General features: G+C 41.9%; 1 protein-coding gene across 1 annotated transcript in view; it reads left to right on the top strand.

The window, feature by feature from the left end:
- Window positions 1-13,593, top strand: part of itgb5 (integrin, beta 5) — a 65,124-nt gene that overhangs the window by 17,521 nt on the left and 34,010 nt on the right. Inside the window, exons 10-11 of the mRNA XM_080037565.1 lie at window positions 8,225-8,399; window positions 9,612-9,866. Of these exons, the coding sequence (XP_079893691.1) occupies window positions 8,225-8,399; window positions 9,612-9,866 (430 nt within the window). The remainder of the gene's footprint in view (window positions 1-8,224; window positions 8,400-9,611; window positions 9,867-13,593) is intronic.

The raw sequence follows: 13,593 nt of genomic DNA, 5'->3' as shown, positions 1-13,593 counted from the left end.
CATATAGAAACAACACAAGCGCTCAAGAGTTTTTTTGGTAGGAAAATGTCTTCATATGTTGCAGTTAGACCCCCGCCGTCCTTCTTCATGCTATTTAATTCATGCACTGGTGAAACAATTGGCAAAATAAATAAGTGGAAAAACTGCGAGTGAAAAAAAAAAATTCTGTAATCTGTATTCAACCTTCGACCAAGTGTTTTAATTTCGGTGCATCCCTAATAAACTAACAAATAGGAAAAAATAATGTCCATTTAGATGTTCAGCTATCCATCAGTCCAGAATCACGGAAAATGCAAGGCTTTTTTTTTGTCGCCCTCGCGTATTTAGAAATGAGATAATTTACACCATTTGTTGGAAATGAGTTCTGAAGTTGAACTGAGGTGATGTTGTTTGGCCCTATAGTCATTCTGCTCAGACAGATTGATAACCAGCACAGCCACAGACTAGAGGAGCAAGTTGTGACTTGGCAATCGCTGAGTGACCTTTGAATCCTCTTAACGGGAGAGTTCCTGTCCGATGAAAACCTAGCTGAGACTGTGTGTGTGTGTGTGTGTGTGTGTGTGTGTGTGTGTCTGTGTGTGTGTGTGTGTGTGTGTGTGTGTGTGTGTGTGTGTGTGTGTGCATGTGCGGGGGGGGGGGGGTATTTTGTTCCCCACTGTTACCATAGAGACAGCGTTACTGGGCACCTGTGAAGAAAAAGTATCCACCGTAACAAAAGTCACACAGACGAACGGAGCTTATGACACACACACATACACACACACACACACACACACAGACTAGCAGTAACTTTATATTCTATGCAGACAGAGAGACAGACAGACAGACAGACAGACAGACAGACAGACAGACACCATATCGGACTCTATACTAATATTGGATTGGTTTGGTCCCATCCCTAAGAACGGCTGTATCAAGGAAAATAAAAAGGGCTTTCACACACACTCACACACACTCGCACACATTTCATCATAGTGTGGACATTGTTATGTGTTGATCTTTGCTTCTTGATAATTAAATTAACCGACGTGTGAAACTCTTATCAAATAGTTTGTATCTAATTCTTTCTCATCACCGACTCTCTTGGCAGACACTGGTCTTTCCTAGGGGAGTATTTGTCTTTTGGTCTCCTATATCTGGGTTGTATCAACAGTGATGCAGTAATGGGAAAATACAGAAGACAGAGTAAGAAGTCCGAAGCCAGTTTTCAATAATAGGTTAATTATCTGAAGTCTAGTGTATTTTGCAAGGCTGTAATCTGCAACTACATTTACTTGTATGTCTCCCTGAATGGAAAGCAGAGGTCAGGTGACATTGGATGATGCTACATCTTAAAGCTGGGGTATATGATTTCTGATTGGTCAAAGTTAACATGAGCTGTACACTTTGACCAATCAGAGCGAGGCTCCGATGCTCTGTTCTTATTGGCTGTTGGGACTGTCCATTCACTTTGGCATAACTTTGTTGGTGTAGAGCGTGTCAGGGAGGGACCAAAGAGAACAAGTGGAGCGGTTGAGGTATTTGGATTCGAATCTCTATCCCAACTGCCTTTTTCTCCCCAAATCCTCCACCCCAGCTTGAATTGCTTTGAGTTTTGCACGGCCCTGTCCCTAGCAGTCACTTTATATTCCATACTGGCCTCAATTAGGATTTGTATTCTGTCCTGTATCCATTCACAATGCTAGCAAGGGGCAGCTTCATACACGCTGTCCCACAGTGAGGTCCAGCACGGTGGAATTTTGCCCAAAAGAACCCCATTGTGTGCTGTTGGCGGTCCTAGTTTCCTAGTTTTGGTGTGTGTGTGTGTGTGTGTGTGTGTGTGTGTGTGTGTGTGTGTGTGTGTGTGTGTGTGTGTGTGTGTGTGTGTGTGTGTGTGTGTGTGTGTGTGTGTGTGTGTGTGTGTGTGTGTGTGTGTGTGTGTGTGTGTGTGTGTGTGTGTGTGTGTGTGTGTGTGTGTGTGTGTGTGTGTGTGTGTGTGTGTGTGTGTGTGTGTGTGTGTGTGTGTGTGTGTGTGTGTGTGTGTGTCTTCGTGTGTGTGTCTTTTGATTGAGTCCGAATAACAAATTTGAATTGACTAGAAGGGGGCTCCTTGCTCTTTTCTTTTATCCTCGCTGGTGAAAGGAAATGTAGTCTAGCAACTCCAGTACGTCTGCTGGATGCCAAGCTTCCAAGTCGAATTGGAAGGATTTGTGGATTTGGGTTGCAGTGTGTAATATGACATCATCAAGAAAGTTCTACAAAGTTCTAGAATGCAACGCTCCCTGGGTAACCCCAACCCTTTCGAATAATAACAGAAGCTACAGTGGCCTTGAAGGACAAGAACAATTCTAAATGTATTTATTTATTTTTAAACAATGCACCTGCTGACATTCCAACTATGACACTTTCAAGATGGCGGCACTAGGCCTTGGTCCAAAATATGCAGAAATATGGACATATAAGAGCCCCTTTCTAAGGGGAAAAAAAAAATTCAAATTTTTTTTTCAGCTATTATGCACTAAATTAAATGTACTTATGAATATTATAATTACTTTCTACAAAATCTGCTAGGAAATAAAACCCCAAATTCTACACACTGCAGGTTTAAAGGAGGATATGAGCCAGGTGTCAGTCACTCTGTCTATGGGAGCGAACCATTGAGCCTGATGCTGCATCTCAATGACCGCACACAATACTAAACAGGAGGAGGCCTGTGAAACTAGGAAACCGATAAAAGGCGAGAGCAAGGAGCCCCCTTCTATTATAATGTGTTATTTTGCCTCAATCGCCCTCACCACACACAGGCACACACACACACACACACACACACACACACACACACACACACACACACACACACACACACATACACAAACCTTGAATGAACTAAACAGGCAGGAGGGAGGGGTGCATGGGGGGGGGGGATGCTAGCTGCAGTGTGTATGTAGTCAAGCCGGCATCCCATTGATTGTAACACTGAAGAAATAGACTCATGCATATGAATGAAGACAAGTTTGCCCTGACATACCGCAGGTCCTTTAGCTTTTATATAGATTAGTTTTTTTTTCTCAAAACTAACCAGAATCATTGTAGTTAGGTTATTACCCTGTCTAAACCATTTCTAAGCGTTTACACATTTTTACTCACTAAGGGCAAATTGTTTACTCTATCTGTAAGTCTTGCATCTCTTAGTAACAAGCACAACCATGGCAACAGGCAGGAATATCTCAAACTATCAATATTATATTTAGAAAGGCACAGATCTTTTTCATCCACTATAGGCCTGATTGCAGTCTGAAGTTTATGATTGGCTGAAATTGCACGTTGCTATAGGTCACATAGTGCAGAATAAAAAAAGGAAAAGCATTGTTCCTGTTCTTTTCATAAAGCCAGATGCCTATATATGTACAGCTCTGGAAAAAATAAAGAAATCACTCCACATTATCAGTGTTTTACTGTTTATAGGCATATGTTTGAGTAGGATGAACATTTTGGTTTTATAATATAAACTACTGACAAACATTTCTACCAAATTCCAATACATTTTTTGTCATTAAGAACATTTTTAATAAGTTATGTAGAGATGAAGATTCATGAAAAATCACAACATTTTTGGAGCTGAAAATTATTTTCTCAATCATGAACACATAGTCAGTTATGCATTGTGTTATTTCTACACGTATTTCAGTCTTCCCATACCATAGTACAACCAGTGTCTTATCTGATTCCCTCTGTACATCTCTCCCTTTAATTACATTAGGGCATTTTCTCAATGAGTTTAGCCCGGATGCATCATAGTAGAAGTGTGGCTCAGGTGGTAGAGCGGGTCGGCCAATGATCGAAGGGTTGGCGGTTCGATCCCCGCCCTGCCACTTGTGTCATGGTTGTTGTGTCCTTGGGCAAGACACTTCACCCACCTTGCCTGTTGTGTGAATGTCGACTGTTAGCCTGCTGCTATCGGTGTATGAATGTGTGTGTAAATAGCAACAGGTCTCCCTCCAAAAAGAGTCTCCAGTCTCAATGGGATTTACCTGTATTTAAAAAATTAATAAATAAAAAATTAGCTAAAATATGCTAAAAAATTAGCATTAGTAGTCTTCTTCCATTAGTACTACTGTACTTCCGCGCTACATTCCTCCACTGCCCACAACCTCATAGTTTTCCTAACAAACCTAATAATTCAGTGACTGGATTCTCCTCGCGACTCGAATTTACAATAAATTAAATTTTGTCTCTCGTTAAGTCGTTAGGATTTCCCGCGCTGTAGTGAGGCAGTGAAGGCAGCACGTGATGTGGGCTCTTCCCTGTTATCCTCAGTTGGCCTGTGTTGTATGATGCTGTATGGAGTTAAAAACAATTGATTCAGTTTAATCCCCCTGACCTCCTGTCACTGAGCTGAAACAGAGTCAAGCTAAGCATGATAACAAGTAGTTTTTTTCTTATTAAAGGTGAAGTCAGCGATTCTGGAGAACGCTTGTAGTCGAAATCAGTGAATATCTCTACACTACGAAAACAAATATGGTCTTAACACACGGCAGCCTAGGCTCTGTAAATAGGCATGTTGCTCGCTATGGTGGTGGGCCACCTTTTGCTTCCATACACACAAGGTAGAGGATCATGAGGAGATATTCACGGATATTGAAAAAAAAAGTGATTTTGACAACAAGCGTTCTCCAGAATCACTGACTCCACCTTTTTAAAGAAGATGAAAGCAGGTATAGTGGTCCAACGTTGGGGGTGTTGTTCTGGCTGAACTGCTTTTCCAAAGAGATATACAATATACCTTTTTATAATAATAATCAAACGTATACACTTTATATGTATGGCCCCTTTCACACAAGAAATGCAGCTCAAAGGTCTTTACAATGATATCACAAATGTAATTACAAGCTTCACATTAAAATAGACATACAATGAACACAGACATAATAATAATGGGATGTAATTTACAGTGTGAATTTCCTCAATTAACTGGTAAATTATGAACACTTTTTTTCTGCCAACATTACACTGTTAATATCTTACAAATCTATTCAGAAGACGGCTGCGTTAAGTTTAGTTTATCCAACACATCTGGAGTTCCCATGTAGTGAGAAGATATTTGGTCTCGTATTGCAAGAGACACACACACATACACAGACAGACAGACAGACAGACAGACAGACAGACAGACAGACAGACAGACAGACAGACAGACAGACAGACACACACACGCACACACGCACACACACTCACGAACACATACACACACACACACACACACACACACACACACACACACACACACACACACACACAAAGGAGGGGGGGGGTGCCCTTTTCACTACACATAGATGTTCCTGCCAAGAACAGCAGGTGCGTCTCAGCTAAGATATTTTCTTTTGGCTCAAGAGTTCAGTTTGTCTAAACGTTGGAGTGCTCCTGGTCAGGACTTCAAAGCCTAGCCTCTGTAACCGGTTTGATCTATGAACCAAAATATGTGAGATTATGCTCCTCATTTATCTATCTCTAAATCCCCTGTAAATCCAAATACACAAAATCTTTCATAATATTTATGAATGTTTATTTTCAAAGATTATTTTCTGGCATTTTCAAGCTTTATTAGATAGTACAGAGTTGAAATGGGGAGACAGAGAGAGAGAGAGAGGGGGGATGACATGCAGTAAAGGTCCACGGGTCGGATTTGAACCCGCGACCACTGCAACGAAGGCCAGAGCCAATATGGTACACGCTCTATCCACTACACCATCGGAGCACCCAACGCATGTTTATTTTCAATCAGATTGTATGTAAAAGCTTATTGTGACACCCAACTATGACAATGATTTTTTACTATTTTAAAGGCTTTAAGCTGCTTGTATTTGTGTTTTGTATCCAAAAAACGAGAGGCAGTGTATAAAACGTGTTGACACAACTACACAGGTTATTTAAGATGGCCGCAAACACCTTCAAATGATAGTGGAAATCTGGCCCTGACACCTCACAATCATTGTTTTATTTCAATTCCAATGAGCTAGAGTACAGAGCCAAACCATTACAACAAAATAACCCTATACACTCTCTCACTCACACACACACACACACACACAGACACACACACACACACACACACACACACACACACACACACACACACACACACACACACACACACACACACACACACATTTTCTTTCAAGTAATTGTGGTGAAAACCTGCTTTATTTCAGCATTGAGGTATGCTAATTTGTAGCACACTTTCATTAAAGTCTTAGGCTACATCAAAGGACAAACCCCGAGCTCTGGACTCGTGTGTGTGCGCGCGTGTGTGTGTGTGTGCGCGTGTGTGCGTGTGTGTGTGTGTGTGTGTGTGTGTGTGTGTGTTGAGGATAATTGCTGTCGAGTGATAATGACGTAAAATACCAGACGAACTTGCTTATGTTGGAAGAACGCAGAATTTTAAATTTGTTACAGCGTCTTTATAATGCAAATGGCTGATTTTTTTGGCATACATTTGAATATATGATATATATGTAAGGCAATATTTTGATGAAGTAGTGCTTTTTTTGGCTTACCTTTGGAGTTCTATTAGTTAGTTTAATGACGCCAAGAGTTGTCAAGGGGCATTCATGGACAGTCGGAAATTTGAGCATCCAACGAATATAACAGTGTTTCCAGCTTATGTCACAGTTTTATATGTGTAAGGTCTAAGGCAATATCGGAGAAATGTACCCCTAGCTCTGCAGTGAACTTGAAGTGTTGAAGATAATTGGTGTGTGTGTGTGTGTGTGTGTGTGTGTGTGTGTGTGTGTGTGTGTGTGTGTGTGTGTGTGTGTGTGTGTGTGTGTGTGTGTGTGTGTGTGTGTGTGTGTGTGTGTGTGTGTGTGTGTGTGTGTGTGTGTGTGTGTGTGTGTGTGTGTGTGTGTGTGTGTGTGTGTGTGTGTGTGTTGAGGATAATTGGTGTTGAGTGAAAATGATGTAAAATACCAGAGGACTTTACTCATGTTGGAACAGAAAAAAAATCAAATAAATTGTTCTGGGTTGAGTTCCTGGTCATGTCGAGACTTCCTTCCTCAGAGCAATCAAACTGGGTGTTGGTTCTCGTGTGTGTGTGTGTGTGTGTGTGTGTGCGTGTGTCATATCCCACTTTCTTTCTAAACACTTGAACCTGCTCTTTGGGTGAAATGAAGCCCAATGGTGTAAAACACAACTACACCAGGTCATGTGTGGTTCACAGCCACAGGATAGATGGCAGCTGTGTGTGTGTGCGTGTGTGCGTGTGTGCGTGTGTGCGTGTGTGCGTGTGTGTGTGTGTGTGTGTGTGTGTGTGTGTGTGTGTGTGTGTGTGTGTGTGTGTGTGTGTGTGTGTGTGTGTGTGTGTGTGTGTGTGTGTGTGTGTGTGTGTGTGTGTGTGTGTGTGTGTGTGTGTGTGTGTGTGTGTGTGTGTGTGTGTGTGTGTGTGTGTGTGTGTGTGTGTGAGGGCTGTGTGTGTGTGTGTGTGTGGGCTGTGCTCAGATGAAAAGCTCTATAGTGCACTAAGGAATATCGAAACTCAAGGTGGTTCATCTTGTAGTCCGAGACCGGGTTTGAGACCATTTTTTAAAGGTAAAAAAAAATACTCCCCCATGGTTAGAGCTTCCACCATAGCGACAGTAACTATGTAACTCTGTGGCCAAACTTACTCATGTCTTGACTGGAGTCTTCTCAGACATTAGCCATGACTCCAAAGTGTTCTGCTCTCAGATACATTCAAAGTCACGTTGAAATGCTGGTCTTAACAGCGCAAATACAACACTATTTGTTTCTCTCAACACATCTGAACTTGACCTCGGACTCGTGTGTGTGTGTGTGTGTGTGTGTGTGTGTGTGTGTGTGTGTGTGTGTGTGTGTGTGTGTGTGTGTGTGTGTGTGTGTGTGTGTGTGTGTGTGTGTGTGTGTGTGTGTGTGTGTGTGTGTGTGTGTGTGTGTGTGTGTGTGTGTGTGTGTGTGTGTGTGTGTGTGTGGGTGTGTGTGTGTGTGTGTGTGCGTGTGTGTGTGTGTCTGTGTCTGTGTTTGTGTGTGCGTCCCTTGGTCTGGGTTAAGTTGGTCTCGACCATAACACCATCTATATCTTTCAACACATCTGAACTTGACCCTTCTTGACCCTTGTCATGTTCCAAACAGGAAGTCCCTCTCATCTCTCCATCAGTGCCTGTGTTTGTATATTTTCTTTTCTAATTACACATCTTCCCTTTCTTCTTCTTCTTCTCCTCCTGTTTGTTTGTAGGTATCGTTTAACGTGAGCGTGGAGGCTAGGAGCTGCCCTCCCGGTGGGGCTGACCAGAGCTTCACCATAAAGCCTGTCGGGTTCAAAGACCGTCTGGAAGTGTCTGTGGACTATCTGTGTGACTGTGGCTGCAGCAAGACAGCACAGCTCAACAGCAGCATATGCAGCTCCATTGGTAGCTACTCTCTCAATACATTCATCAATGTTTTTCTAGATGTTTTAATCAATACAAAATAAAACAATTATTTCTGTCAATTTTGAATATTAAAAAATGTGAATTTTAGAAATAGAGTTGTCAGGAAAAGGGCTGTAGTTCACAATTCATTTTATTTATTTATTTATTTTTAACTTTATTTTTGCAAACTTTGAAAAACCGTGCAACAACTTCTTTTCTTGTCTGTGGATGCATATTTTTTTTGGGCAAAATAATTTTTAATTTTTATTTTTTTTACTTGCTGCAAAAGATCAACCTCTCCTTGCAGTTGAAAACACTGCAACTTTTGAAAGCGAAGGGTGGAATTGTCCTGGGCAGAAATACCAAAAAAAACCCACAAGTCTAGTTAATCACACAGGACAGTAAACGGCTGCTGTACTTACCTCCTGTTGGTTGGAACCGTTTAAAGAAGTTGAAACATCTCAATCAGTGGAGACTGACCTGCTATTTCAAACTGCTATCTTTGGCCTGATTATGGAGAGGCTCTCACTTGTGGTTTTTATTGTTGGGATAATTATGGCTATAAAAGACAAACTGATACTCTAAACTATATATATTTTTGGAACCTGAGCTATATGGTTATATGGGATACAGTAGGTGTTTAGTTGTATCAGATATCAACCCCAATTTATTTTGGCAGGCGGATACATTTCTTCTCTACACACAGTATTTTAGATGTTGTGTGTGCCTTAACCCTGCTGCTGCTGAAACAAACAAACTTCTCGGCGGGTTTGAAAAAGTCAGTTTTGTTTACAGAATTGTCAAAAAAACAAAAAACTTACCCTATCCAGAAGCTGAACACACTGTAATAGTCATCGGATTCTCAAAAATCTCTCACTGTCCATGAATGCCTCTCGACAACTCTTGGCTTCATTAACTTATAGAGCTCCAAAATGAAGCCATCAAAATCTCACATCCTCAATCCACGTGTACTTTTTCAAATATTTGAAAAAAAATCAACCATTTGCGCCAAAAAATAAATAAATAAAAAATCTTGCTCTGAAAGCTAACTTTTAAACTACAAGAATCTGACTTTTTAAACATGTCAGAATCTCATTCAAAATCCTACTCAATAAATCAGTGGGCCTATATGAACATGAGAGCCATACATCTTAATCAGTACAGTAATCATTTCACTACAGAAAACTAACTTTTGGCTCTTTCTCTGTACAGGTACCTATAACTGTGGTACGTGCCGGTGTGACCCGGGCTACCTGGGCGCGCGGTGTGAGTGTCAGGAGGGTGAGACCAGCAGCATGTACCTGTCTGCCTGCAGAGAGGCAGACGGGAAGCAGGTGTGCAGCGGGCGAGGGGAATGCTCCTGTAACCAGTGTGTCTGCTTCGAGTCGGAGTTTGGAAAAATCTACGGAAGCTACTGCGAGTGTGACGACTTCTCCTGCGCCAGACACAAGGGCGTCCTGTGTTCAGGTAGGAAGGCTATTATACAAAGACTGTGTGTGTGTGTGTGTGTGTGTGTGTGTGTGTGTGTGTGTGTGTGTGTGTGTGTGTGTGTGTGTGTGTGTGTGTGTGTGTGTGTGTGTGTGTGTGTGTGTGTGTGTGTGTGTGTGTGTGTGTGTGTGTGTGTGTGTGTGTGTGTGTGTGTGTGTGTGTGTGTGTGTGTGTGTGTGTGTGTGTGTGTGTGTGTGAAAAAAAAGGTGTATTTTGGGGTCATGTAGTGGTGAAAGTTCTCGATTGCAATGCTCCCTCACATTTTGAAGAATTGTACAGAAGCTACGGTGGCCTTCAAGGACAAGAAGGTTATTCATAGACTGACTGTAGCGCTCTGAGATGTGTGTGTGTGTGTTTGTGCCTCCAAGCTGGCTATTAGCTGAAGGTCGGAGGTATTATGTCTTTGGGTTGCTGTTTAGACTATAGGGAAGTCATAGGTCAAGGTTACTGTGTTACATATTGTCAGATCAATGTGACATTGTACCATATTGCATCTTCTGAGGAGCTTTTTGCCTACAACTACTGTGTGTTCACCCTTGAATTGACACTTAGATACCAAGGGTCGATCTAGTTCGGGTGATGTTGAGGGAATGCTTGTATTTGATTCCATGTAGTTGCTGTTCTTGTAGTGAGGCGATGGTTGTGAACTACAGCTGTTGCATTGAACTTAATGAGATTCCAAGCTGACCTCAAACACAGTGTTTTTTTTTTTTAAGATATTTTTTGGGCATTTTTATGCTTTATTTGATAGTGCAGAGAGACAGAGGTGAAATGGGGCAGAGAGGGGAGTGACATGCAGAGAACGACCGCGGGAGGGAATCAAACCCGGGTCTGCTGCTGGGCCCGGCCCGGGAGGGGGACGCCTTACCAACTGAGCTAAAGGCGCCCCCCTCAAACACAGTGTTAACTCTTTAGTAGCTTGTTGTGGGTTTTACACTGTGATAATGAACATTCAGGGCCAGTTTCACAGACATGGATTAAGCCTAGTCCTGGACTAAATGGAATTTTGAATGGAGATTGTCCATTGAAAGTACAATTTAGTCCAGAACTAGGCTTAATCCATGTCTGCGAAACCGGCCCTATATATGCTGAGTCACGTTCCTATACCTTCTCTGGGTGTGTCTTCTCACTGCACTACAGCCAACCATAGACTGTTTATCATTTCAGTTAAACCTGCAGTGTGTAGAATTTTGGGTTTTATTTCCTAGCAGATTTGGTAGAAAGTAATTATAATATCCATAAGTACATTTAATTTAGTGCACAATAGCTGATTTTTTTTTTTTTTTATTATTATTTTTTCCCTTAGAAAGGGTCTCATATGTGTCCATATTTCTGCATATTTTGGACCAAGGCCTAGTGCCGCCATCTTGAACGTGTCATAGTTGGAATGTCATCAGGTGCATTGTTTAAAATTTTTAATTGTTCTTGTCCTTGAAGGCCACTGTAGCTTCTGTTATTATTTTGGTTACCCAGGGAGTGTTGCATTCTAGAACTTTGTAGAACTTTCTTGATGATGTCATATTACACACTGCACCTTTAAGTATTTTTTTTTTTTTTTAATTCAGCACTTTTGCTTTTATTAGATATGTTTTGGAGAGACATAGTTGAAGTGGGGCAGAGAGGGGCAGACATGCAAAGAACGACCCAGGCTGGATTCGAACCCGGGTCTTTAAGTTTTATTATATAATTTACACAAGGCTCATTGAAATTTGTCTTTTCACATATCCCCTCTCAAGTTACCACACTCCAGAGGGGGTCAGAGCGCAGGGTCAGCCATAGTACAGCGCCCCCTGGAGCAGTTTGGGGTTAAGTGTCTTGCTCAAGGACACAATGGTAGAGATGGTTGGCACCGTAGATGTAATACAAGCCACCACTAGTTTTAAAAGCGGCCAAACCAGATCTATATTTCCTGAGTGAGATGAAACAGTCACCTGCAGGCTGCTGGCTTTGCTCCCAGAAGAAGCTCCACACACACACACACACACACACACACACACACACACACACACACACACACACACACACACACACACACACACACACACACACACACACACACAGAGATAGAGCTGCAGCTGCTACTGTAGTTGTTCAGATGTTCAGCTCATGTTGTGTTGAGAGTCTGTCTGCCTCGTGGGATTGTGTTGGACTGGCAGAGAGACCTGCAGTGGCTGGAATACAGATATAAAGACGGATTCACCACCACATAGAGACAGTGTGTGTTTCAGATTTAAAACTTCACATTAGGAGTGTGTGGTGACTCTCAGAGCTCTTAGCTGAAGTTTTTTGGGCTCTGTTAATAACCGGTGAAAGTTTGTTTACTTCCCATGACTTTAAAGCAAATAAAAACATGTTCAGAATGACGATCAGATTGGTATAGAGAATAGATTTCAGAGATGTTAAGAGGTTTTCACATTCATTTTCACACTGAATCTAACAACGTTCAAGCAAAGATTTGCCAACATAAAGGTTTGTTAGCCAAAATGTATTGCGCCGTCTACCAAGAAATGATTTAATTCATATTGCATAAGAAGTTGTAATAGCGCTTATGTGGCAGTTAGTAGCCACATGTCAAGTTAAAATCAGGCGAAAACCATGACAGTTTCAAAACATCGCTTTGATGCAGAAGAACGTAAATGCATAATTTCATGAAATTGCGTCTAATTCTACTGGCATTTATCATTCAGTATTACTAAATACGCATACGAATCTTGTGGATGGAAACATGGCAAACGGTGTTACATACTGATGCCAACTGATACAAAATCCCTATCCGCTTTACTGTTTACCAAAGAGACTTGGTATGAAAGGACAGGTTTTGGCTGAGCTGTTTACCAAAACAGTCCTGGGCCGTTATGTTCCAACTTCCCAGAACATTTAGTCCAAAAAAAAGAAAGAAAACGTTAGCATTCTGTTAGCGTTAGCGGGACCTCCTGGCATAGAGAGACTGTCGGCCCACTGGCTCATCCCCAAAGCCAACCACTGTTCCTGGGAAGACCACAGAGGAAGCTTTGTAACCGTGGGGACCGCTTTTTGGCGCGATCACCCCTCAACACACACAATGCCTCTCTCTATTTATCTATCGCCAGCAGGAACACACAAGTCTTTCGTTTAGTCAGCAACTGACACACACATACACGCACGCACAGATAGAGCCACACACACACGTTGAAACTCACACATACATACACACACACACACACACACACACACACACACACACACACACACATGAAGAGTGTCTGTTTGTTTAGGGCCGATCGTCCATACATAAGCAGTCATTAAATCTTAACAGTCCACTACCTTCTGTTCTCAGCCCAGATTTGAACCATAATGAGTTCCTAATGATACTAAATTCTACGCCTCTTCCCTAGCTCCTAGCCCCTATGAATATGTAACATAAAGGTGGAGTCAGTGATTTTGGGGAACCCTTGTTGTCAAAATCACGTTTTGGTCAAAATCAGTGAATATCTCCTCACGATCCGCAACCTCTATGTACTGTGTGTGCGCGGGTAAAAATCCAGTTTTAATTCCCAGCATATGCTCTGTAAACTGCTATGTAAAACAAAGGGTATATAAACAGGTGACCCATTATAGCTATAGCAACAAGCCAGTTTACAGAGCCTAGGCTGTGGATTAACACTGGAATTTTTTGAGCATACACATAGTACAGACAGGTATTGAATCATGAGGAGATATTCACTGA

This window comes from Ammodytes marinus, assembly GCF_949987685.1.
Source record: "Ammodytes marinus genome assembly, chromosome: 12".
NCBI classification, from domain to species: Eukaryota; Metazoa; Chordata; class Actinopteri; order Uranoscopiformes; family Ammodytidae; genus Ammodytes; species Ammodytes marinus.
This window is presented reverse-complemented; position numbering and strand designations above follow the sequence as displayed.